The sequence below is a fragment of the Corvus moneduloides genome, chromosome 2 (assembly GCF_009650955.1).
Source record: "Corvus moneduloides isolate bCorMon1 chromosome 2, bCorMon1.pri, whole genome shotgun sequence".
Lineage (NCBI taxonomy): Eukaryota > Metazoa > Chordata > Aves > Passeriformes > Corvidae > Corvus > Corvus moneduloides.
In genome coordinates, this window is record NC_045477.1 from 70,864,148 (window position 1) to 70,891,786 (window position 27,639).

Genomic DNA, 27,639 nt, shown 5'->3' on the forward strand with positions numbered 1-27,639 from the left:
TATTCCCCAGACTACAAGTGTTACTCCACCTTTCCCAAACCAGGCAGTTCTGAGAGTCAGGTTATAAAAAACACAGAACTTTTTTACTTTTACAGACTAAATATATTGACACCTTTTATACAAATAAAAGCAAATTATAGTATTACATTAATTTATCTAATACAAAAACCGTGTATTTCATAAAATGCAATTTTTAAATCAAAGCTCTACAGAAACATACAACTCCCCTATAAAGATGTCCAGTCCACTGAGCATTGCTTGCTCAAAATATAGTTATGAACTTTAATATGCTCATAAGTGTATTACACTAAATTATACATTTGGATAAACATGACTGAAATCAGAGATGAACAAAATCTACTTACTACCAGAAGGGGCTGTATAGCTCAACTGAGAAGCAGCCACCAGCTAAGTTCAACCCAGCCCACAGGGGCAGCTCTACCTTGCTGAGGGCTGACAACATCTCTCAAACATGCAGCTGTGTGGGCAACACTTCGGTGTTACCATCAGTAACCTCAAAGAGAAAATAACATAATTGTTAGCAGTAAAAAATGAAGTCACTAGCCACATCCAGATCACAGGCAATGCCTTGCCTACATCACTTACAAACTAAAAACTTTCTTTAATAAAATTGATTTATCAAATGTTCAAAACAAATTTTTGCCTATTACTCTACTTCACCAAGTCTACTCCTTTTCGGTTTTTAAATATTATGAAATGACAGAACTAGCTGAATTAAAGGTATACAAAATTATTATCTATCAAACATCCACTTTATACATAAACATTTTTGAAACAGATTTACAGTATATAGTTAGTTTATACAGCTTAAGCAACTGTTCCAATGTCATTTCTCTCAAACTGAAAGCAGCCAAAAGGTCTAAGGTTTTGTGAAAAGGTTCTTGGTCAACATTCAAATTTTACCTTTCTCATCTCACACTGCTCACACTCCTGTCATCAAAACAACATTGCAGGGTTCATTTCACAAACCATACATTATTCTATCTCACCATATGCTGCCAAACCAGTTAATGTGCAAGAAAAGCTCATTAACTCCAATGTGGTTTTAAATACAATGTATCTACATTTTTCCCCAGAATGCTTTCGCTTCCTGAGCTAGACATAAAATACCTTAAAACAGGTTTAGACACAGATCTGAGACCCCATAAGCAAACTACATTAAAATGCATAGAGGGTGGAAAAAACCCCACAGCGCTTTTGGTAGCTCACACTACTGCTTGTTAGCGCTCTAAATACATTTTAGATGGATCTAATAATCTGTTGAATAATGTGTTAAACTTTCTACTTTAGTTGTCTAAACTGTTATTATTGTGTATTGCTCTTGCCTTTATGACTTACTTAACAGAATGTATGTATTTCACAGGCTACTAAACTTCCTATAATTGTCATCTTGTCATTGAGGTGACTGGATTTAGAAATGCTATGGTCTGCAACAAAAGCATGCAATTTTGGTGGGGTTTTGATTGGCTTTTTAAGATAAAATGTGGTTGTGTCCAATGCTACTATCTAAATCAAAGAAGGACAGCATATTACAACTGGTATTTTGCAAGTACATTTCAATATTTTAAATAATTTTTTTTCCAAAAATGTTTGAGGTCACTTTTAATGACAAAGAATAAATCTAAAACAGAAACCTGATTTTTGTTTGGATGAAAACAGGTTTTGGAGCTGTGAACTCTATTTTTGGTTCCGAAATTCCAGAACAATTTTTGAAAGAAAAATTAATTTTATAATTAAACCATTAATTAACTTGCAGTAAAATCTGTATTATTAAATAAGCTTATACAGGAAATTGCAATATGGTAATCTTGGGTTTAAGGTGCTACTCCATTCACCCTGGAGTCTTTTAAGGACTTTACCACGTGGGCATCATGTCTGGGAACCAGACTCTACCAAGATGCTTTGAAACTTCCCAGTGAATCTGCTCTAAGCTGTACTTCTGATCAGGAATCAAAACTTCCTCCATAATAGAGAGCTGAGAGAGGCGACCGCCACACATCTTCACAAACTCAACAAAGGCACTGCAAGAGACTTCACATTCTCCGAGGCCCACGGCCGACAGGTACTTGCACCGCTCCGCAATGCAGATCAGCTCCTCGTCCAGCGGCCGTAATCCATTGGCACACACCACCAGTTCAACCAGCCGCGGACACGTCATCCCAACGCGGCCGAGCACGTCCTTGCTTACTGACCTCCCGAAGTAAAGGTGAGTGACAGGTATCTCATAACGAAAGAACGGATCAAACTCCTCCTCATACAAGAAAAAGTACATGACTAAATTGACTTTAGGAGAATGCTTGATGAAAGCGTCCCAGCTGCTCTTCTGAATGGTGTGGAACTGAGTCTGTCCAGGATTTTCACTGACAACATCAATGCGCAAGTGTTCTAACCTGACGTGCTTTTCAGAAGACAAAGCAAGCAGCAGCTCATCACTCAGCAGGTGGTAGTTCAGCGCCAGCTCACGCAAGCCATGGCACTGGTCAGCCACACAAAGGATACCTAGGAGAAGAGAACATTATGCAAGGGATTACACAAACAAAGGCACTGATGACTGAACAACAGGAGGGAATTTGTTTATGTGTGGCAGGAGGGTGCTACGGGCACCTATTTCAATGTGCAATCTAGACCTTAAATCAAAACCAAATCATACTGGAAACCTGACCATGAATCTTTTTCACAAGCATGACCTTGTGACTTCTTTGTAGCTACATGTAAGACAGATACACACAATGTGCCTACATCTCTATTTTGCTAGGGATCATAAAGAAGTTAAAAAATACATAAACAGAAGTGACAAATATATAAATAGCATATTCTGACTGTTCTGCCCTTTTCTAAGACCACATATAGTCAACCTTGTTTTTGTAAAAGGTCCTTACTCATGATAAAAGTATTTCCTTAGCCAGCTCTGGAAGAATTGCTGACTGCTCTGTGGCTGACAAAGCAACTGTGAATGAGATTTGTTATCTGAAGAAAGCAAAAGTAAAATGAATGCTAGATTTTAATTCAATAGAGAGGCTGCTGCTGTCACTATTTGTTTTTTCTAGGAAAGTATTAATGCTTAAATTTGGAAAAGCTACAGCAAAAAAGAGGCAAAACACTAAAAATATGGAGCAGTAATTTCTAGAACAGCAAGTTTCAGACTCTCTATAATGATTCAATATAATTTGCTGCTCACAGAAGACAAAAACATCAAAAAGAGAATCCAGTTCAGTCTGCGGTTTCCATTCATACTATTTCTAGATACAAGAGATGGTATTATACTGGTAACAGTACTGAAAAAAATAAAAAGCACTAAGAAAAGCATACAGTCCTCTGCATTTCATGTGACCCAGAAAACTGCATGAAATGTGGGATACAGCCTTTCCATTAATAGAGGGGATAAGAAAATAGCATTTAACATACTGAGAAACCTGAGCTCAATACACTCTAGCTCTGAAGCAAGAGGAATACAGAAAACAGTATTTTAAGGTGCAGCTGTTAAACTTAAGAGAAGCCTACACTGAGCATAAAAACGCTTTCTTAAAAAAAAAAAAAAAATCACTGCGAAAACATTGCATGAATCAGAAGGGCTACTATGATCACTCTCTAAGCAGACTCAGACATGCTGCTTCAGAATACCTAGGTCTGTTGATCTATAAAGTATTGTAGGCAGTTTCAAGATCCATATATATTTTTTCATCTCGACAAAGTTAGTTGTCCTGGCTGCCGTCCTTCCACAAATCTTTGTTAACTTTAGGGGTCCATTATGGACCAGTGCAATGCAAAAGGGAAGAGCTGGGGTTCAATTTACTGTGATTTTTTTATGGGTCTAGAACTGGATATGCACAGTCTGTCAATGCAGTTATGCATCCTACATATAGAGCTGACAAGGAATACAGTGTAAATAGCTACTAAAGGACCTGCCTGGAGCCCATGTAGTTCACAGAACATCCCTAGGCACTGCCTACACCTTTGTGTCACTGAGAGGTAAATGGCTCTGCTCTCTGACCTTACTGCACAGATCCGCATCAAAAAAATCCCTGATCCATGATGTCCCTGATGCAGGCACACCTGACGCCACTCTGCTTCCCAACTCCCACTCCAAGAGAAGCAGCCCTCCTACCCCCATGTCACAGCAGAAACACCACCTCTACAGGAACACTTTCCATTCCCTCTATTCCAACACTTAGTATTTCAGAGGGCAAACAGCAAACAGAAGAATATTCAAGTAAGCTCACAAGGATTACAAACACATCACAGCCTTTGTTTCTCCAGCTCAAACTCAAATGTGCCTCTTTATCTTTGTACAGTAACTTAGAACAATTCACTGTTTGATATCAATCTTTTTCCTTTATCCCTGCGGTAGAGGAGTCTCTCTTGCACTACTTTCATTACTCTTTTCTGTCCTTCACTAAAAAATTTCTTGAGAACTGACCTAGTAATGAACATTCCTCCCTCCTCCAATCTGAAGACATTTTAACTGCATCTATAAGTAATTAGTTTTGCAACTCACAGCCCTTTTGGGTCAGTAAAGTTTTTCCACATCTATAGCAGCCTGCTAATTATAATATTCCCATTACAAAAAAAATCCAGGTCAATTTTCCTTCAAGATTCTCATTTTTGCAATCTGCCTGCTCTTGAAGCCAACTATCCACATACCGGCTTCTTTCTTTTGTTCCACCTGGTGGGTTGTCCCTGCCTGGACACCAAGTGCCCACCAAAGCCGTGTAATCACTTCCTTCCCCAGCTGGGCAGGGGAGAGAGAATAAAATTAAAAACTCAAAGAGTGAAGATAAAGGTGACAGGGAGAGATCACTCACCAATCATGGGTTAAACAGACTCAGCTTGGGGAAATCAATTTATTATCACTTAAATAAGAGTAGAGTAATGAGAAATAAAACTGAAACTTAACACACCTTCCTCTCACTCCTTTGTTCTTCCCAGGCTTAACTTCCTCATGATTTTCTCTACCTCCTTCCCTCCCAGCAGCACAGGGCGACACGGAATGGGGGCTATAGTCAGTTCTTCAGACACTGTCTCTGCCACTCCTTCCTCCTCAGGGGGAGACCCCTCCCACTCTTCCCCAGCTCTAGCATGGGGTCCCTCACATGGGAGCAGTCCCCCATGAACTTCTCCAGTGGGAGTCCTTCTCAGACTGCAGTTCTTCATAAACTGCTCCAGCGTGGGTCTCTTCCATGGCGTGCAGTCCTTCAGGACAGACTCCAATTCCTGTCATCAAAACTGCTCCAGCATGGGCTCCTCTCTCAAAAGGTGCTTTCAACAGACTCTTCCAGCATGGGCTTCCAACAGAGTCACAACCTCCTTCAGCCATCCACCTGTTCCAGCCTGAGGTCCTCCACGGGCTGCAGGTGGATCTCTGCCCCACCGTGGCCCTCCATAGGCTGCAGGGGCACAGCAGCATCACCGTGGTCTGCACCAGCGGCTGCAGGGGAATCTCAGTTCCGGCACCTGGATCAGCTCCTGCCCCTCCTTCTTCACTGACCTTGGTGTCTGCAGAGTTGTTTCTCTCACGTATTCTCACTCCTACCTCCAGCTGCAATTGCTCTCCTGCAGTACCTTTCCCCCTTCTTCAATAGGTTATCCCAGAGGCACTACCACTGTCACTGATGGGCTTGGCCTTGGCTCTGCTGGACATGGGGAAGTTTCTGGCAGTTTTCACAGAAGCCACTCCTGTGGCCCCCTCACTGCCCCACAAAACATTGCCATGCAAACCCAGCACATCCACTTTTTTCTCCATCTCAAGGCACACCTACACCTGAATTAAGCAATTAAACTCTCCTACTGTTAGCTTAGCACTCCCTGGTTTTGTTACTAACACATCTTACCCCAATCTATTAATCTCCACTCCACGAAGGACAATAGTAGTTGTGCTCCTTAAACAGGCACGACAATTTCTTACCCATTGTTCCTTAAATTAAAAACCATGCAAGATACATCAATCAGAACACACCCATGTCTCCTCCCAAATTATCAGTGCATGATGTTCCAATAAAGCCTTCTAGCAAGGATTATCCACAAACCAGCAAAGTCTGCTAGAGCTGACAAGTTACTCTTCACTCCATGTCCAAGGAAATTACTCTCTCTGCCTAGCTACAGATTACTGCTGAAGCCTTTTCCTCTTGACAGACACATTACAGCCCTCGTACTTCTCAGACACAAGGATTCTCAAAAAACAATTTTAAGTTGGAAAAGCCAGTCCCTCAAGCCAATTTAAACAACCCCCATCTATGATTAGAAAGCTTTGGAGGAGGCATTCCAGTTAATTCCGCGGACACTTTGCTGGACCAGGCTGCTGCAAAACATCAGTCCTACATTTTCAGGACTTCTTTATACAAAACCAAACACAAGGTTTTGTCTGAGACCTACACTTGCAAAAGGTATTAAGTTTGTTTTGTTTGTTATCACTACAATAACACACCCTCTGCAACAGTACTGCTTTCGCCTTTCCCCTTTTAGGAATCCTGCTGGTGAATCTGACAGACAATAAACCTAGCATTTACAGCTGCAATATATTTGCATGAAAAGTTATGGCATTATGGTTTCTATAGTTTCTACTCATCCTCAGGAGAGGAATCATACTGGGTAGCCAGGATTTCATTTACAATTCCTCTTCCATTTCTCAGTGAAAAACTGTAAGTGTTAAGCTGATGTGCTGTGAATAAATCTTAAACTTGCTGTGCATTGCATAGGTCTACCATAAATGTTAATTCTGTGAACTTCAACAATCTTGAGTGATTTCTGATATGAGCTGGCTTCATTCTTGTTACAGACACACTTAAGAGTGTTAGAGAAATACATTTGCTGACAGTAGAAGTTTTGTATAGCTCAGTCTCTTCTCCCCTTTTTGATGCTGTCTGCAGTTATTCTCCAGCTATGACTTTTTTTCAGAATGACTAAACCAGCATCTTCCTAATCCATGGCATGCCAACAGTCAAAATCCACACATAAGAAAATATGGAAAGAAACCTCATATTCCAAAAAAGTTTAATTATATTGGAATACTTAATCATTGCACAAATAGCGCACTATCAAGTCGATATATACTCATTAAGTTCCACATGAGGTTAACCACTTCCCCACAACAGACATGCACTATTTCATTATTAGCCCAGTAGTCACTGTGAAGTGGTAGGGTAGACAGATTGACCACCAGCTGAAATGACTTTATTCAGCCACAGTTGTCCGTAATACCACACTCATCTTCCCTCTGACACCATTTTTCCAGGGGTGTACTGATTTCAGACAATGTAATGCACACATTAAAAAGTCCAAACCAACCAACCAACAAATCCCAAACGAGCTAACCCCAAAACCACAGTAGCTTACCAGCTGGAGAAACATGAGGACAACTGCTCATTTTCAACAGTTTGAGCGTGTCACTGTTGTTCGCCACCAGAACCTTGAGAGATGGATCATCTACTGGTGTGTCATCAATCTTAAGTGAAGAGAGGGATTTGGAGTTCACAAACACCACTGTCAGTGCAGAAATAAAGTGAGACTGAAAAAAAAAAAAGGAGGTTTATATGAAAGAGTATTATCTAAAAATCTCAATGGTCTTATACTGTACACAGCAGTCCTAGTTTTTACTTTTTGACAGCATTTGCTGAAAAAGCATTCTTTTGATATTGCATAATTAAAAAATAATACCAATACTGTCATTTGTGAGTAGAGGAAGTGTAATAATTTTTTGCTATCCGTTTATGAATTTGGCAAATCAGAACATGTAACATTAGAAGTTAATCAAGACCCTGGACTATCCACTGCACAAATTTACTTCTACAGAAAGACCACAAGCAAAGGGGAAAGCCTAGAAGCCCTAATTTTGAAGAATTTTTTTAATGTTCTTTGAACAGATGAGGCAAGTCACACTCTAAAAGAAGCATCCTCTGGAAGAGGAATTCCCACACGGCAAATTGTGCTGCATTGGTGATATGCAAACATAGTCAGGAGTGTTTGTATCCAAAGCCAAATGACTGTACTGCCGGCCTACCACCCACACAAGAGTATTTCTGGTTTGGACGGATTTCTTGGAAAGCTTACTGGAGTGGTCCAAACAGAGCCAAGGAGCAGGAAATCAATTAATTACTGAATAAGCAGCATAGATAAGGTAGGACAAGTGCTCAGCATTTTTACATAACCACTGAAACTTGTCAGTAAACACAGAGCCCAGGGAACCTGAACTTCAGAAACACAGACTAAGGAGCAGATACAGCAGTGACTGCAGAAACCACTGGTGGTATGAAGTGAGGAAGTAGTTCATCTTCATGATTTCTTACAAGACTGACCAAATAGAAGACTTTAAAAAAGTATTTTCTCCATGCGCTACATTAAGTATCATAAAAAAAAAGACCTGCTACTTTGATTTCAAGCCTGTTCATTCTGAGCCACAGGCACATATCCTGAACACAGTTACATGACAGAAGGTCTGACAACAGTATATCTTCATTCTTAGGTAATATGTTTGTGTTTTTTGATAAAACTCCCACACAATTAGATTTAGAATAGGACTTATGCTTTCATGCTAACACAAACTTTCTAAGTCAGTTCATGCAAATGGAAACAGGAAGTTCAACTCAGAATCTTCATGCACTTTGGCTTTAGGGACCACTCCAACTATCCTGACAATATGCTGCTTATATACATATGTTATGTACAGAAGAAAAGATGCTTCAATATTATTTCAACTCTGTATTATGAGTGTTAGTACTGTGTTTTTATTCTATTTAGAAAATATTTCTAAAATTCTCTGTTTTATTATCTATTTAGAAAAAGAAGGCTGTTAAATAAAAAGGCAAAGAAAGTTAACCACACTTATTAAAAAAGGTAACTTGAAACTTCTAGTTTGAAGAGCTAATGGGAAACAGGCAATATTCCAACACGTAAAAGCTGGTCTTCTCAGTATTGCCACACCTGTAGCCTGTAGTATGATTCTTTAAAAGATTCTACTCATGTAGAATGTACTTAGCGGAAAGACAGGCAACACAACACTAAATATGAGCTACAGATTATATACCACATGTCAGGTCACTTGAGAACAGAAGAGCACTGATGAAGATAATGCCAAGTAGTTCAGACTTCCTATACAGTCTGATAAAAATAAAAAACCCCACGGCCTCCCCCAAAAAATCCAAAACCACAGCAAAGTATTAACCATTTTCCAAATTAGTTCATCTTTGTCTGCTTCTCATCTAACGGACCTGTCACTAACAGCTTCCCACCAGAATTTAGTCATGGCCAAATTCAATTCTTTAGTTTCACTAGTTGTCCTTATGCCAGTGACAAAACCATTGAAGTTCTAAACACCAAAAGGCAAATTATCCTTAGAGCTAATTTTGGCTTATTTTGAATCTACTTTTTTAAAGGCCAAACGTGAACTTACTGAGAACAAAAAAGGAAGCCTATGCTTTATAAGCCTTGAAGCTGAATAAGAACATAGCACAAACAATTACTAAGCAGAGTAATTAGGGTCCTGTACAGTAAAGCTGAACAGGACCCTAATACGTCACTCCAGTGAAAACTAAGATCTAAAGCAGCATTCAGATTAATAAAGAAAACAGTAAGAAAGAGCTGAAAGGACAAAGTATTTTGAAAACACTGTGGACTGTTTTCACTACATTCAGGTTTTCTTATCATCACACTTCAAAGAGCATCAGAAAAGGAAAAAAAATCACAGCAAAACTAGTTAAATATCTGAAAAGCCTCTTTGAAAATTATGGATTAAAATTACATATTCAAGAGAGCTACATGATGTGGCAGTAACCACTGTCAAGGATAACAGCTGATAATCCTTCTGTAGCTAACCTTACATGTAGCCTACTTCCTTTCCCGGGGCTGTCTCTAGTTCCTCCTCGTCCTCACTGCCATCACCAGCAATGACATCACTGAGATCTAGCTAATAGCCTATTTGTATGTGGCCCTTCACAACCACTCCACTCCTCCTTAGCAATAGTACACTTCTACCTCACTAGCAGGAATGCTTCTTTAGAAGCACATGTAAGAGATTGTTGTCTTCCAGATTAAATGCCTTCTAACAAGATCAGATTTTTGGTAAACATGCAAGGTAAAAATCTTGACTAAAAATTTCAGAAATACAGTGCACTGCACCAAGGATGCTGATGCTTGATTGCATGACATGAAGCCCTGCAAATCATTATCCAATTTCTTTCTGAAGAGAGCTCATTGATCATGTAAGCCCTATGGCAAGCCCACACAGATAAAACTCTACCACTCATTTGATTGTAATTGTCTCCTAAACAAACCCCACAACACAATTACACAGACCTGAACTGTCTAGCCTCTTAACTTGCACCACACTGCTCAGCACTGCATTGAGGTCAATAGACAGGAGGACTTGAAAGAACAAGGTCAGGCCTATGTTCTCACATGATTCAGAGACTGAATGGAACTTTAGATACCCATCACAGTACATATCAGTTCCTCCCTTTATTAGAGACCAGACTACTAATAAACTTTTCTTTACCAAAGATTCATATTCCTACAATAGAACTTTCATAAAGTTACAGATGTACCGTATGAAACACTGCAATACTTTGACATAGAAAATATACATAATAAAATACCTTTGGTAAATCCATGAAGCTTGGCCGGGCAGTCGAAATTAGCCCAAGTGTTTTCAGAGAGCAATTCACAAGCTGTGATAAAATATCACAAGCTGCTTCTGCAGATTCCTTGCTACTGTCCACCTTAAAACAAAATGAATTTCATGTTCAGAAAGCACTGCAAATACACTTTTTTTTTCCACTTTACCTTCTGAAATGGGATGTCAAAAAAACCCCCACAATGAAACACCTCATTGTGAATCCATCAATGTTATTCTTTATTCCCCCAAAAAGTATGCACCAAAAATCCAAGACAATTCGCTGTAGATTTACTACTCTTCTAACACTTAGGTAAAATACTGCATGGTGACAGGTCAACTTAACAGTTTGTTCCAAGATACTCATTCCACAAATAAGCAAGTGGAGGGTCCAGAGCCTATTCCAATTCCCCTTTACATTCCTCCTTATCAAAATGCAAGAATTCTATAAATCCCTTCCTATGTGCAAAAGCCACTTCTTTTTACAGTGGCTCAGTTCTTAAAATTGGCCCTTCACTGTTAAAACCACAACAAATACGCAATGGATACTCTCAAAAAAACAGACTAAACCAACACAAATCCCAAAACCTTCATTAGTCAGCTTGCTACCCAACCAAATCACTTAGTGTGTCTCCAGTGGACTTCCCCTGACACTTGGATGTGCTTTCTGAATAACCCCTTATGTACAGCAGCCATGACAGCTTTGCAAACCTACAGAGCAGTATAAAGCCTGATCACAGGGTAGAATTTAACTCCACCATAAGACACATGACCTTGGCAGCAACAGATTAAGTCCAACGAATGTTCATTTTCTGCTCAAACACAAGCTGAAAAACCTTGATTTTCAACAATCTCATCTTTCTTTGTCTACAGAAAACACCCCTCACGTTTTCAGCCTTTACAGAGGAGCGGTGAGTGTTACACCCACTTCCTCGTGTATTCTGCAGCACTGAAGAACAACTGAAGAAATGATGGATCACCCTATGAGCAAAGGGCACCCAAAATTCTTCAAAATCACTTAGTGTACAGCCACCCAGACAGCAGATAAGACACTGGGAGGTCACTCCCTACAGCCCTAAGTTTTCTTTATTTGGATGCTGATAAAAGCCCTGCAAACCCTGTGATAACGGTTTGTAATCTGGTACTGCAAGCAAGCAGGCAGAGGTGACTCAGCTACTCACATGCTGATGATTCCAGCATTAAAACTGCCTGATCTCAGAAACAAATATGTTGAACTTGCTGCAGAAGTCATTTTCTTTCCAAATTTCTCACATAGCTGATGCATATGCAGCCACGAGATTCACAGCACCCTTCCAAAACACACTGACATGTAAGCCCACATTAAAGGTTTTCATCTGCTGAAAATAATTCCAGCGTTAACAGAACTAATTCTCATCAAACGGTATTTCTCACCCAGGCACAATCAGTCCATGCACCACCCTATGCAAATCCCACATACTTTTTCAGTCCCGTGCAACACAGTTGTGCTGACTACAGACAATCCCATACAATTTAATATTAAAACTGCTAGTTGCTGACTAGTAGTACTGAAATCACCCTCTGTGCATTGGATGTTTTCTAACCATGAATATTGGAGCCAAGTCCCTAGAGAATGTGAAATGGAGAAATTCTCAACTTATGTATCCTGACTGAACTTAATTCTGAGGCAGGAACCACACATGCAGTCGTATCAGAACTATTTCTGTCCACTTCATGAAGCAGAATTTTAAGCAGCTAAACTGCTACAAAAAAACCTCAAAAAATCAAAAAAGGCAAAACCAACCAAAAAACCCCCCCCCCAAAAAACCCCAACAAAGGACCCACAAAAACAAACAAAAAACCCCAAACAAACAACACCACCAAACAAAAAAATTCCTATCTAACAGAAATAAGGCAATGAAAACGTAAGTTCAGTACTGTTATTCCAAGTTTCGGCCCTGAAAATACACCCAAACAAATTAATTGGGAGGTAACCTCCATGTCTACATGTCCATTTAGAAAAGCCATTTCTTCAGTATACTAAGCCTGAAAACAAGGCCACTTACACACTGACAGGTGCCCTATTCCTTTTAGAACAAAAGTTACTTTTAAAAAGCCTATAAAATATGCTACCTTGAAGCTAACATACTGCAGGTGATTGGAATGCCTCTTTATTATTTGCTTGATTAGTTCAGGATGTGTAGTCCTCAGGTTAGATGTGGCTGGTTGATTCAGTTCAAACTCAAAGCACCTCCAGAGATCAGGCATATGAAACACTTGGTTCCAGCTCCTGCAGACCTGGGATGCATGAGCACGATCCAGAAGTGGCAAATACTGGAACACCTGCAGGATAATGTCTTGGAGCAGATTTGCCCAGTCAGGACTCTGCACAGCTATGGCTTTCTTCTCTACCACCTTGTGTCTCTTGGATTCCTTCTCAGTTGTGTCTTCAGATGCACTGCTGTTAGCCTCATTAGTTTTCCTTCCTCGTTTCATTCTACAGAAGTAATAAAAAAAAAAAAATCTATTTATTTTGTAAACGTAACAGAGCTGAGAACAATATTAATAGAAAATTGTGGAGGTGAAAAAGGATATTTTCTGCAACAACACCCTGGCAGGTTTTTTTTTCCTGCCATATATAAAAGAAAAAAACCCAAGTAACAAACCAAAGCAGCAGTCCAGAAATAACATTATCATCTAAACTGATCTCTTTAATATTACTTCTTTAATCATTAACAGTGCCAACCCATTTATAACAGTCACTCTTCTTTCAGTGTTTCATTTGTGTGTTTGAGAACACTTTGAACCTGTTTTACTGTGTTGTTGATTATCACTCCACCGTTCTACTAATGGAAGGATAATCTTCTGAACAATTTTTTGAAAGCTAACATAAATACTGTTGCCCCAATCCTATTTATTAGGAACAACACTTGAAACTGTGAAGATAAAAATCAGGCAAGGAAGTAAAGAATTACTGTGTGCAGGCACTGCATATTGCAGATGTTCTATCAGACCAAATAATTTTTTCTCACAGAGGAAGAATATTTTCTGGTTTAATTTATTTATAATACATTACTTTAATAGGCATCTGTTTTAAATCAGTATACTTGAAAATATATTTCATCAAGTCCATTGGTGTGCTTTTATTTTTCCAACTAACTAGTAAATAGGCATTACAGAAGACTTCCAGTAAGAGTCTGGAAGTTTCGACCCACAAAAAAAAAATTACAGAAGGGCCAGAAAACTTTCTTCAAAATTGTATTAAATTCTGCAAGCCTGAGCAAAAAGTTGTAGCATATACTTTTTCCATAATGATGTCACTTAACTTCTACCTTATGTTACATTGTTAGAGAGAAAAAAACCTCACCACTACATATATCTGAAATAAATTTAAGGCTTTGATCCAAACGTGTTCTTTTGTACATGCCATCTTAAAACTAAACTTGGCATCTCATCTTTTTTTTTTTTTAAAGCCTCAGTGTGATGCACATCATGTCCTAAAGGGCTGTGCTACCTCACACTACACTACAGTGTACTCAATTCTAGTCTCTAAAGAGCTGAGAGAATCCAGGGGTGGGGTGAGCCTGACACGTAAAGCACCTCCAGCCTCCCTGGTTTCTACAGGATAAACAAGGACTTCATACACAGCGAAATCATCCTGGTTTAACATTCAAGTACAATTACACTTCTAAGATTATCATATGCCCAGTCCTTCTGGCATCTGGAAGTTTCCCTGCTGTGTACTGCAACTAAGTTTGGAAGTACTTCTTAAAACAAAATGCAAGTTAAAAATTATACTGTTCATAATCCAATGCATCATAGATTATTTTCTCAAAGCCAGCACCTCCCTACCTACCTTTAAAAGACTTTAATCCTAGCTACTCACATGACAGAAGCAAGCTATCACTTAAGGACTAAAGCCACTCATAAGATGATGCAGACAAACCTGAACATACGGTCATGAAAGACTGATGAACAGAATTGGTCTCTTGGCTTTTTTCAACTCCTATTTTTACTCCCACTAGCACTTGGAGGCAAGCAGAGGATGACAACAGTACTGGGCAAATATCTCTACTTGCTTCCTGAGAACTATTTTCTGTGATTCAGTCCCGACTAGGGGACTATGTAAAACACAATTCCTGTGCTGGAACAATCTTTCCGCCAGAGACAGAGTTCTGCTGCTGAGAGAAAAAAAGCAAGAAAACTGAACAGTGACTCAGAACCATCTGCAACTAACAAAAATATAAAAGAACTGCATTTTTCAACTGTGAAAATGGAATTCAACTTAAAATTAATCAAGAATTAATTGGCAAATCCACTGCAACCCTGTCGTGTTTCTGTTTGAGATAATAACTCAGCATAGTACAACAACAACATTTTTAATAGGCTAGTCTGAAATGCAACGTTCGTTTAAACTTTAGGCTAGACAGATATTCCAAACAACTAGGTTACAAGGAGCATTCACCACAGGCAAGCTATTAAGTTCCCAAATTCAGGCTTGCCTGTTTGATGTCTAAGTCTTTCCAAAGCCATCGGTAAAATGTTAGACCTGGCTCTCCAAGTCTTCCTTTACAGAGATCCTGTCTCATCTTCTGCTAACAAGGCAGTAAACCTGCATAAATGTTCCAGTTAAGTGGCTACTTTTATCATGCATTAAGGTAGAGTTTCAGGTCTTTTTCCCTCTTCTTTTGTCTCCCTTTCAGAGAAGACCAGGAGGGAGCTGCCAATGATAAAACTGTATTAATTTTTCTTCTGGAAAAAAGGCCTCTGGGATGTGCTGATAGGAGTGGACCAGGTCATCAACAGCTCCCCATCTGCACCTCTGAGCTAACTGGGATGAGCTCTAAGTAGCTAATATGTCCTGGTTACAGACCAAAACCCACTCCTGGAAGTTGTGGGATATTGTCCCACATTTTTATAAACAGACAATTTGAAAAAAAAAAAGAGACAACACAGCCATCACTAGAGGCATAGTGATGATTTCTTCTTCCAAGAAAAGAAGATGTTACATATTCTAAATGCCATGACTTAAAGCAAGGGATGGAGAACAAACCACCATTTCCCAACAACTCTTTTTGCTACTGATATCCTGGACGCCCTTGTAATTAAAAAGACATTAAGTATAACCTTTCAAAAATATTTCCTTGGCAAACTTTTTCCAAACAGGAAAAAAGTGCCTAAGCTCAAGACTAAAAAATATTATTTTAAGAACTGCATTACTGTTTTGTCATCTAATTTCTAACCAATTTGTTCATCTAATTTTTGGCATCTTGCTTCAGAACTTAAAGTATCAGAATAGGTTTTTTTTAAAATGTAACCACTTTCAATCTCTTCACATGCCTAACAATAAAACAAATACAAAATTTAAAGAATGCATATTTGCCTACAGAAGTTTGCAGAGCCATCTGAAAAGATATTTATTTTAAAAAGTAAGGCCACTTAAGGGAGTAAACCTTTCTGTGCATTTAACATAAAACCATGCAAATGCAATTAAGAGTTCAGTTCACTTTGCTTTACGTATCCAGTGATTTAAACATCCGACTATTTGAAATCCAAGGGCAACTTTTAAACAAGGAAGCCATGGATGCAAAATTCCATGCTAACAAATTACTGTAAGAGTAAAAGCTATTTTTCAACTGATGATTGCTTATCACTTCTTAGCAACGCATGAACCATCAATCTCGCTTTTAACTCTCTCTGGCATACGCCAGACACACACATATCACTGGTTTTCAAACTGCTGCTACGATTAACTTTGCTTTAGAAGCTAAGATCTTGGCAGAAAGGGAAAAAACAAAACAAAACAAAACAACCCAAAAAGACCCAACTCTACTGATGCAGAGAGATGAGAGAAAGCCGGATGCCTGACTCCTTAAGATTTTCCAAGTAGATTTCTCCACCTATTATAACGACTTGTTTCTGAACTCCGCACCTGGGCGCAACCCACGCTATCTTGTTTGCAACAGTCATGTCCAACCCTAATCACACAGTTCAGTCACCGAGGAGGAGGAGGAGCAAAGCACGTGCTTAACATTGTTTTTATTGCCAAGTAAGGCGCAGCCAGAACACAACGGCAGTTTAAAAAAAAAAAAAAAAAAAAAAAAAACAAAACCAAAAAAACCCACCAAAACCAAAGCAAACAAACCACAGCGCAGAGCTGTTTGCACCCTACTCATAACGCTTGACAGGAACCTGCCCAGCCCAGCTCGCTGTGCGTCACCCCCGCACAAAAGCTGCTCTAGGAATACCAGGAGTGCTCTAAAGGGGAGCACGGGCTGAACGAGCGGGCGACTCGGACACGAACCCAACCCCTCCCTGCCGCAAACAACCTGCTCCGCTGCACACAGCGAGGGTTTCACCATTTATTACCGCTATCACGGGAACGCTGCGAGGCAGCGACCCCAAATACGACGGACTAGGATTTAAGGATCGCCCGCTACTCCCGGAGAAGGTTCCCTTCAGCATCGGCTCCTTCCGGCCCAGCCCCGGCCCGGGGCGCGGAGCTCCGACAGCCCCACAGGCCCCAAGCTCCGCCGCCCCCGCTGCTCGGACCCCGCTCCTGGGGCCTGGGACCCTGCGGATGGTCCCGCTGCGCCGCCACCCGCCCCCTTCCCGCCCCATCACCTGGCGGCTCCCTGCTACGCTTCGCATTAACCGGGGCTCGGGCCGCGCTGGCGCCTCCGCTCCGGCCACATCAGCTCTCTCCGCCAAAGCCGACCCCAGCGCCGCCTCCTCCGCCCGGCCGTTCGGTCCGTCCCGTCCCACCCGCGTCTCTGCTTCCCTCCTTCCCTGCCTCGCCCTCTGTTTACTTCCAGCGGCGGAAGCGACGCGGACCAGCCAAAATGGCGGCGGGCGGGCGGGCGGGGAGGTGGCGGCCCCGCCCCTCCCCTCAGGGCACCCCGCCCGCGGCGCCTCCGAGCGGGCGACGCCGCCAGCTCCTCCTCCCGCCCGCTCTGCGCCAGAGCTCGGTCCTGGGCGCTTCCTGCCTCGGAGTGGAAGGGCAAACGAAGTGTAGAGACGTGCTGGGGGTAATCCCAGATCAGGTCGGAAAAGACGTCAAAGATCATCGAGTACAACCTATGACCGAACACCCCTGGGTCAGCTGCACCAGTGGCGCTCAGTGCCGCCTCAGTGCCGCCTCCCGTCTCTCCTTAAAGGTCTCCAGGGATGGTGACTCCACCGCCTCCCTGGGCGGCCCATTCCAATATCTAATCACCATTTCCGTGAAGAAATTTCTCCTGATGTCCAACCTAAACCTCCCCTGGCGCAATTTATAACTATGTCGTCTTGTCCTGTCACTGGTTACCTGAGAGAAGATGCTGACCCCGACTTGGCTACAACCGCCTTTGAGGAGTTGTAGAGAGTGACAAGGTCCCCCCTAATCCTCCTTTTCCCCCAGGCTAAACACCCCCAGCTCCCTCAGCTGTTCCTCATAGGACTTGTGTTCCAAACACTTCACCAGTTCCACTGCCGTTCTCTGGACACGCCCCAGCCCCTCAATGTCTTTGTTGTAATGAGCAGCCCAGAACTGAACACAGCACTTGATGTGTGGCCTCACCAGTGCTGAGTACAGGGGGACAATCCCTGCCCTGATCCTGCTGGCCGCACTACTGCTGATACAGGCCAGGATGCCATTGGCCTTCTCTGCCACCTGGGCACACTGAATATTACCAGCAATGGAGCTGGATCTTCATCACCAATACAGCCGGTTATGTTCCGTGATTTGAAAGCCCCATGTGAGGCTGGCCTCAGGAATAGAGGTAATGGGGAAAGCAAACCACCAATGCGTCCTGGGGCCAGCAGGTGCTCGGAGTGATGTGCTTGGGATTTTGCCAGGCAGAGAAGACAAAGGGATGTGTGACATTTCCCATGGGCTGCAAACACCTTGTTACCACGTGTCCTTCGCACATGCGGTACACTCCAATACACCTCATTTTTCAGCCCTGTATGTGTTCAAACTCTTTACAGTTGCTGAGATTTGCAAAACATAATTATTCATTTATTGCAAGCTATAGTAAATAAATTACTGCTCAAATTGTTTTAATCCCAATTCCTGCCATTAATTTTCTTGGGAACAGCTGTATGTGATCCAGTGCTTGCCCCAGTCTTGAAATGGCTTAGAAACATTCTTTGGTGGCTGCTCAAATGTCACCATCCCTGAGATCTTTGAGAAGCACTTTATATAAATACATTTCCTTGCATACTTAAAGTATGTTATTTTTTTTTTTTCATTTTTAAGTCTAGCTCCTTGAGATTATTAGTGGAAAAAAAATACTTACATAGAAACGAGATTGTTTTTCAGTGAAAAACATTAATTTTTATTTTGAGTTTCTGTGAGAAAATAATCTCTTTTTCTCCAATTCAAAATGCCTTGAGCTGTTTACTAAAGCTCAGCCATTATAGTTCTGTGCATATTTATGAATCTACATCCAGTCTTCACCTTCTCAGGAAATGCAACAAAAAATCTGGAAATAAGAGGTGAGTTATCACCTCACCTTGAGCTGATTAGTCAGTATCTTAGACAAGCTTGTAATAGCAAATAAGTGACTGTATAATTTTCTCAGTTATATGAGATGGCTACATAAGCCTTGGAAGATAATGAGATGGGTTTATGAATGAAGCCAGTACTGTCAAGAAACCTGCAATAACTGTTTTGCTGTCCCCATCTGGAAATGTTCAGTGTCTTCCATTCTCGCTGCTTAGGAATTCTCTTTTCAGCCCTTGTGTTCCAGTTCAGAGCCAGTTTCTAACAGTGGGAAGGTAACAGCCCCCAACTACAGTTTCTAGTAAAGACAAGTTATATTTGCAAGCAAACTGCTGGAGATGTGGGAGACAAAGATTCTGACTGCAAAGGTTGGAACCAGACCTGGGCCCCATCTGTGGGGAAAAGGATCTATTATTTATCAACAAATACTGAGCAAGCAGCTGCTGCTTCTTCTGGTCACCTCTCTTACTGTTTTAAGGCAGCCTTACGTGCATTATAGTGTGATGTAACTGAGTCATGTCATGTGAAGTCAGTAAAAATATATTTTCATCAAGGTTTATGCTCTGATCAAATTCTTGTGTCTGCAGAAAAAAAAAAAGGAACATATCTTGACCAAAACAAATATTTTCTGAGTTTGTATAGAAGTCTTGGGAGATGTAACAGCTGCAATTTCATTATTTGTAAGGTAACCTAACTTTAAAAACCTTACTTGCATTATCTGAGTTTCAATGTATTGACTTACTGGGAGGGACTTCTTACAGTTTGCAGTTACAATTTGCTGCCTTATCTTCAGAGTAAACAAAGTTTGGCTCACTGCCTGTGCCCTTCTTTGCTTTGTTATAACTGCTTGTGTAAGTTTGAGGCACCCTTTGTGTGTGCAGGAGAGGAGAACAAGTGCAGAAAGGACTCTCAGCATCCCACCGTCTGGGGACATAGCAGCTAAAATCAGCAAGAAAGGCAGCTGCAGCTCTGTTCTTGGGGCCAAACCAGGCCCTGGACATGGTGATGAGCACTGACAAAAATGTCTGTGGTGTCTGTGGGCAAAGCACAAGAACCAGGGATTTTATCAGAACTGAGTGAAAGAAAACCTGTGGGCAGCTGGTGGTGTGGCTTCCTGGTGACCCCCAGGGCTGGCTCTGGCTTAGCTGGCAGGCAAAGCACTGCAGAGCTCTTGGACTCAGGTGGCTGGCACTGAGATAGGTGGCAGCAGGTTAAGAAAGGTCCAAGCAGTAAAGGTTCAAAGAACATTCACAGGTCTGGGCTGGTCTGTGAAAGAGCCATGTTGTTGCCAGCAGTGGCTGGGCACTTTGGAGCTTTAGTCAGTAACTTGGACACCGTTATCAAGAGTGTCTGCGTCAGTAGTTCCTCTGCCTTACTAATCACTTAACTAACAGCAGATGGGTTTTTGAGAGAGAAATATTTTAAATGATAATATTTTTATTTGTGTATGCTTTCAGTAGTAACAGAAAAAGTTCAGGGCCTGTGCTGAGCCCTGCTATGCAGAAATGCAGACTATTGAGGAAACTGCATTGTAACCTTTTTATTTTTCCAAAAGAGACGGAGAAACTCTATGAAGTGTCAGTTTTTCAGGTGGGAGAGTCACTCACTTATAGCAGAGATGTGAAGCAGCGCTCACTGTCACCATGTGAAGATGAGGAACAGCCCACAGACATAAAAGCCAAGAGATAGCCAGTTAACATCCCAGTGTCTAATGGGGGATCTCACCACCTCAGGCTGGGGTTGTACAGGAACAGCTCTTTTGTACAGGAACAGCTCTTCTCATTTCAGCTGGCAGACTGCCTGCCTGATGAAGCTGCAGCAACGTTTCAAATGCCAGGTCTTGATTGTAAATGCTGCACCTTTTAGCACTGAAAATCTCTGTGCTGATTTTCTGGCCATATTCAAGTAGCTCTGAAGCATTCCTGAAGCAAGCAACTGTGCTCCGCCCTGGTAAGCCTGGCTTGCATTTGGCTAGGATAAGAATGCGGAGGGGAAAATCACAGAAGCAGTTGGAAGAGAGTTAAGTAACAATAACAGGCCAGATCCAGCTATGATGAAAGTATGTCAGGCTTTGCAGGGCATGAGTAGCCCACTCCAATTTAATGAAAATAGAAGCTGTAAAAAATATGGGGAGTATTAATGCAATGAGTAGTGGCTGAAAGACTTGGTCTAGAATGTCTGTGACAATCTTAATCCCCAACAGATTGTGCTGAAAAATAAAAACTAGAGGAAAGCTGAACTTATTCTTTATCAATGCCAACAGAAATGAATGTTTTTCAGCAATGGATATCATTAGGGAAACTTCCTGGTTTTATTAGTGTGTCTATACAGGAAGATTTTCTGTGGTGAGGAACTTTCTTACGCTGTTAGAAAATGGTATTATGGATGGATAAAATAAGTATATTCTATCTTTCACAAGCAAGACCTTACAGAACAGGAGAACAGGAGCTGTAACTTAGCGTCTTCTTTTTTTCTTTTTTTTTTTTTTTAACAGTAGCTGCAAGTAAAATGGTCTTTATACCAGTGGCCCTCAATTTAAGGCCTCATGGCCTTATACAGAAAAATAAAAAGATAAAACTAAGGATGAGCAACAGCAGGCTAGAGTGTTGCCTGCAAGAGGCTGATTACCTAATGCTGCTCATGCTTCAGTAGAAGCTGGAGATAAATTCTTTTAAAAGGTTCCTCACTGTCTAAATATTGTTTCTGTTTCTAGAGGCTCTAGTAATTCTTTCCAGATGAATGGCTCACATGGTTACTTCATGGGTAAAAGCTGTTGCACCACTCTGTTTTGTTAGGTAGTATAGTAAAAACTGCTGTTTGCTGGAGCCCCTCTGGTAGAGGAGTCTCGTGGCATGGCCTCGGCTGAAAAAGAACGGGCTGCCATATAAATGGGCCGAGTGGACTGAGCAGTGCAGAGCAGCACAGACAGCACTTCATCTTTGCCGTGGTGTGATCCATGGACAGAACAATGCTACTGGAAAGGGGCAGCGCCAGCTCATCCATAGGTTGGTCTGATAGCATCCTGGTAGTTTTTTCGTGTACTAGAATTTTCTCTGTGTTTTGTGTGGCTCCTTGCAAATCAGTTCAGCTGACTCTGCCAGTGGGTGAGGAGGTAACATGATTAGGAAGTGACAGTGGTAAAAATTCCCAAACAGACTTACTGCTAAGAGGGGGCTGGCATTTGTATTAGGATTGGCCTTGGTACCGAGGCACAGAAGGAGGGTACCTTATGTGTCATGTGAAATGTGTCCTGCAAGGACACCCTAAAGCTGGTTTTCAAATACGGCTTGTTTCTAAGTCTTGTATCCTAGCACTGGAGGCAAAACCCAGAAGCTATTCACCAGTTCCTTGAATGTATGAGAGTGCTGGATGAACAGATCCAAAGTCCTGCCACTGGACACCTATTCATAGGAAATGTCAAATTCAGTCAGCAGTAAGGCACTCAGGGTGTGCCAAAAAGTAGGATTTGGTTGGTGGGAGGTACATATCTGTACCCAACCTCCATCAGGAGGAAAATAAAGATTTATGATTCCAGGCCATTCTACAACCCACTGGGAATATGGAAAAACCTGAAGGTGTAGAAATAGAGATAACAATCTTATGAGTAACAGTGTCTTGAACTGGAATGTTGTTGCTCAAATTCTGTTTGTATGGGAGAAAAGGGAGACAGAGGTGGATGCAAACCCAACATATCAGCTCACATACATTATGTCTATTAGTGCAAAACCTGTGGGGAGTTGTGTTTACCCTGTAGCTCGGATCATCCCATTACAATTACTGCTCTGTGACAGAGTTCACTGATAGAACCTGCCCTCAGGCAAATGTATTTAAAGAGCTGTTTTTGAGGTCCCCCAGCCAAGTTTCTAAGTGTCCTTGTTAGGAACTGGCATTAGGATGGTGAGTTACTGCTAGTGGATCATACCTCATTCACACCAAACCACCTGAATCTCTAGCTTAAAGTGATGTGACACATTCCCTTTGTGTGCCAGCATACTTAATGCCATCCTTCCTTCTTTTAATGGCTGTTCTGGAGGAGTATATGGCAGAGGTGAGACCTAGGAATGGGGCTGGGTGCGGTGGGAATGCTCTCCCAGTGACTGAGCAGAGAAGTTAAACTGTGCAGGGGAGGATGTGTACAAAGTTACATGTGGGAAAGGAGTATTACTGAATGAACAGACAGGGAGGTGGAAATACTAGATTAGCTGAGACCTAACATGGGCTAAGGATACTTGGATCACCTGGAATGCAGACATGAGTGGGAGTGTAGAAGCAATGCCATGGATGGCAATAGCAAAGGCCACTGTGTGTGCTGCTCAGTAGATGACCCAAAGCACTGCCTCAAATACCCATCCAAGGTTTCAGTGTCCAAATCCCCATTTAGGTACATGGAAAGAAACCTGCTACATCCAAAGGGACTGTATTTCAACAAGCAGTCCACAGCCTACATGAAACATTGAAGCAAGAGCAGAGAGCACCTCTTGAATCCCAGGAGACTGCAGAGGTGGGTATTACCTGAGAAAACTCCCTGGACCAGCTGGCAGGGGGTATCTTTGATTATCAAAGTGATTATCAGTGACTCATGATACCCATTGCACCTGGCTGCTGTGTAATCAGTTTGTTGTTCTGTATTTGGCTGCACCTCTGTAGGAATACCTGGTGAGGAGCCAGATCCTGGAATGCTTGGCAGCACAAGCTCACTACCAGACCCCATCAGTGAGAGTGGGGGCTGTGACAGCACAGCCCTTCTAGTACACCTTGGGCTGAGGAACAAGGCATCTGCCCTACACACACTGCACGCTGGCACCTGCAAGGTGTGGCATGGCTTAAAGAGAGGGCTGTGGAAAAGCCCTAAGAAGTTTGAATTCTATCCCGAATGACTGGGTGCTCCTGAAGCTCCCTAGCTAAGCCTCTGTCTAGGTGAAACATGAACTCAGTATGATGGAACCTGTTTTGTAGGGATGAAGCTTACTTGGCCCTCGTGGTGACATGTTAATTAGCTGTATCTTATTAACTTTTACTGTTCACTTTGTGTTCAGTGGGTGGATATACCCATAGAAGTTTAAGCTATTTTTAAACTAATGATCGAAGTGTGAGCACTGAGGCCTTGCCTTGGCCAGAACTGAGTTTGGTATAAATTAGCTGTGTGTGGTGGGCTGTGGCAAACAGGGTGGTACAAACAAGAACTGACTATTTCCATTGCGTGGGGTGTGGATCAACAGCTGACAGAAAAACATGTGAGACTGCTGGAAAGGCATACAGCAATCTTATTGCGGACTGATCTGATTAGTGGCCTGTGCTGGCATCTGTTATAATCACCGGCAGAGATCAGCGTGGGGGAGATGTGGTGACGTGAATGTCTGAGACACTGTGGGAGCAGCGTGTCCAAGGTTCAACCATTACGTGAGAGAGCCGAGTTCTGTGCAAGAGCCTGATGCTCACATGCGGCCGTGCTGCCTCCCTGGTGTGGTGATAGGGGATGGCCAGTTGTGTGTGAGAAAAACATTTCCCCAGTACTGCCTATCCCTCACTCTATCCACTTAGTAACATGAACAGTGTCATGTCCTTTCCACACCATAATCTCAATTTCCTAAATTAATACGCCTATTAGTCTAAAATAAAAGAGAAGGCTGAAAAATTCAAAAATAGAATTAATTTGTAATTATGGTTCTACACTCAGAAATTTTCTAACTATGACAATGGGTCAGACACCCAATACAGGCACAATCACTGCCCTGGTCCTGCTGGCCACACTATTTTTGACACAGGCCAGATGCCACCAGCCTTCTTGACCACCTGGGCACTCTGCTGGCTCATTCAGTTGCTGTCATCAGCACCCCCACTTTTCTGCTGGGCAGCTTTCCAGCCCTTGCCCAGCCTGTAGTGCTGCCTGGGGTTGTTGTGACCAAAGCACAGGATCTGGTACTTGGCCTTGTTGAACCTCACACAACTGGCCTTGGCCGATGGATTCAGCTTGTCCTGATCCCTTGGTAGAGCTACAGTGAGTAAGATCAATTGTACTTCATGGATGTGTGAACTGTTCTGAACTATTTCAAAGTGCAGAGAGATATACATGCTGCTCTAGGCGAACCTCTTTTAGCAGGGAGGTTGGGCAAGATGATCTCCAAAAGGACTCTTCTGTGATTCTGTGATTACAGGTGTCTGAAGTCAGGCAAGGTGGATCCCACAGTTCCAGTCTGATCAAGATTGTCTGGTGTGGATGCCATCTACCAATATCTTAAATGTAAAAGCCAGTAACACACTTTTCATCAGCTTCAAGACAGAAATGCTGGAAAGGGAGTTGAACACATCTAAGAAAAAACATCTAAAGAGAAAATCTTAAAAGAAGTTTTAACTTGAAGTTGTATTTTGCATTCATTATGCAGGTGCATAATGAAGAGGACTTCAGAATCTTATGAAATGAACATTTCGAAATTCATGGCAAAAAGCTGTTTGTCCTAAAAGCAGGAGTGACTAGGAGTCTTCAGTAAAATATAACTCATCAAAAATAATTTAAAATACAGTCTTCTTTTGTGTTTTAAAACACTGTTGGTAATTGAAATGGAAATACGATTCTTCACATGAATGCTAGCAAACTTACCCAGCTCTTCTGTTGAGAAATGCAGCAGTGCACATTTTATGTCTTAAGTACTTCCATAACCACCAGTTTACCCAAAAAACTTTTCTACTTTTTAAGAGTCTGCTGAAATAATTAAAGGGACACCTCCCTTCTTCCCCCTCCCTCCCTCCCCCCCATTTTAAAAGTGCTTCTGAAAATGGAGGCTTACACACTTGTTAGACTTTCACTGTATAAAAATGTACAGTGGCTTTATTGACATGTACATTCCATTATGTTTACAGCTGCAAGATATGAGGCACACTCAGTATTGCACTTCATTAAAATTTCAGGCTCAAACATAACCCAGAAGTTTAAATGAAACTGCTGTTGTAATTTAATATTTCTTATACAGGACAAACATTGATACCTTTATATACAGTGTGATACTTGTTACATTTATGCCTTCCTAACACATTTTTTTATAACAGTCTAGGAAATAAACCAGAATATTCCTCTTTCCCATCCCCACTTGTGATGCGTTACAATTGTACAAGATTACAAAAAGTCAGTATACAATAATCAATATTTTTTCTTTCTCCTGAAAGCCAGCATCATTCATAGTCCACAGACACACAGATCCTTTAATAACAATTGTTTATTTGTAAATGTCCAATGTTTCCTAGCCGATGACTGTAATGGCCACATGCAAACACCTCACAAATTTTGATGTCTCGGTTCAAAAAATGTCAGTATCTCACAGCAAGAATTATGTACATGGTATTTGGCATCCTTCTTGCACTGTAAATTGTTCCTTTTACCTGGGTTATGGAATGGTCCCATCCTCATCCCAGCTGGACTTTGTTTTCAGGACACTTGAGGGATGAGGGCACCTGTTTTGCTCTGGTTAAAAAAAAATGCTAGTCTAAAAAGTGTGAGCATTTCTGCAAACCCCACAACCCAGAGCAAATTCTTCACCAGTGGGTGGATGGACAACATGAAGTGGACATTCTGTTCCTTCAAGTTGTTTACCTTTGGGACCTACAGTGAATTTAAGGGTGAGGGGAAAAAAAAGAAAGGAAAAAAAATAGATTAATGCTTGCAGACAATGTAAACAAACATACAGTACATTTCCTCAAAAAAAACCCCCAAGCATGCTAAGTGAACATAATCTCATTCAAATGCTGAATTGGTCTTTGAAGACAAAAAAAAAGATCAAACTGCCATGTAACTTAAACCAATCAAATTCAAATTATAAGAGGCAAGAAGCTTGTAGAGAGTCACTTAAGGAAGTTTTATCTCATTAATACTGTGGAAGAAATTCACACAATCTAAGAGCAAAATTGATAATAATGAGCAGGAGTTACATTCTGCAGTAAACAATAATTCTAAGGTCATACCAGGAATTGTAATTTATTTATTTACTTATTTTATGTAAGTAGCTTAACAAAAAGATCTCAATTTTTCTCCCCAATCATTACTAATATCAAATCAATGTACAGCACATGAAGTTAGTAACTAAGGCATTGGGGTAACAGTTTGTAAATGTTGGCTACCTAAGTACAGATACATCAGTTAACAGTGTGTTTATTTTATCAATACACAAGTTTACACATCATTCTACATCTGGAGTTTGACCCGGTATAGGGAAATTCCCGGTATAGGAAACTCCTGCATCAAAGTATCTAATGTTTAAGTGATCAGTGCAATGACATTGCCAGAAAACAAAACAAAAAAAAATCAGCAAGAAAAGTTACTAAGAACTTGTTACTTATTTCAGAATTCAGTGTGGTCAATTTGCTTTGTCAACGTCTTACCTGCAGGACAGTGTGGGAGCTCTTCTTTAGGGATGCTTGTCATTCTTTGGAAATCATCATGGCAAGCATTGCAAAAATGCGTTGTCCCAAAACAGAAGAAAACAGCAACTGAACAGCAGTAGCGGCATTTGTATTCTAAGAAATCTGTACCATGTTTGGGACACATCTGAACAAAGGAACGCAA

General features: G+C 41.4%; 2 protein-coding genes across 3 annotated transcripts in view; both read right to left on the reverse strand.

The window, feature by feature from the left end:
- Window positions 1-64: 64 nt before the first annotated feature.
- On the reverse strand, window positions 65-17,408 carry FBXL3 (F-box and leucine rich repeat protein 3). 2 transcript variants are annotated; one of them, XM_032099992.1, is made up of 5 exons: window positions 14,547-15,727; window positions 12,734-13,097; window positions 10,605-10,727; window positions 7,351-7,522; window positions 65-2,520 (listed from the first exon to the last, which is right to left on the reverse strand). In XM_032099992.1, the coding sequence occupies exons 1-5, from the start codon at window positions 14,552-14,554 to the stop codon at window positions 1,877-1,879; spliced, it is 1,311 nt and encodes a 436-aa protein (XP_031955883.1). In that variant the 5' UTR covers window positions 14,555-15,727; the 3' UTR covers window positions 65-1,876. The 2 variants fall into 2 exon arrangements, with proteins under 2 accessions (XP_031955883.1, XP_031955884.1); XM_032099993.1 differs by lacking the exon at window positions 14,547-15,727 and adding an exon at window positions 17,225-17,408 and having other exon boundaries at window positions 80-2,520.
- An 8,469-nt stretch (window positions 17,409-25,877) lies between these two features.
- MYCBP2 (MYC binding protein 2) overlaps window positions 25,878-27,639 on the reverse strand; it is a 382,709-nt gene continuing 380,947 nt past the window's right edge. The window contains 2 exon segments of the mRNA XM_032099995.1: window positions 25,878-26,679; window positions 27,456-27,621. Of these exon segments, the coding sequence (XP_031955886.1) occupies window positions 26,564-26,679; window positions 27,456-27,621 (282 nt within the window). The 3' untranslated portion in view covers window positions 25,878-26,563.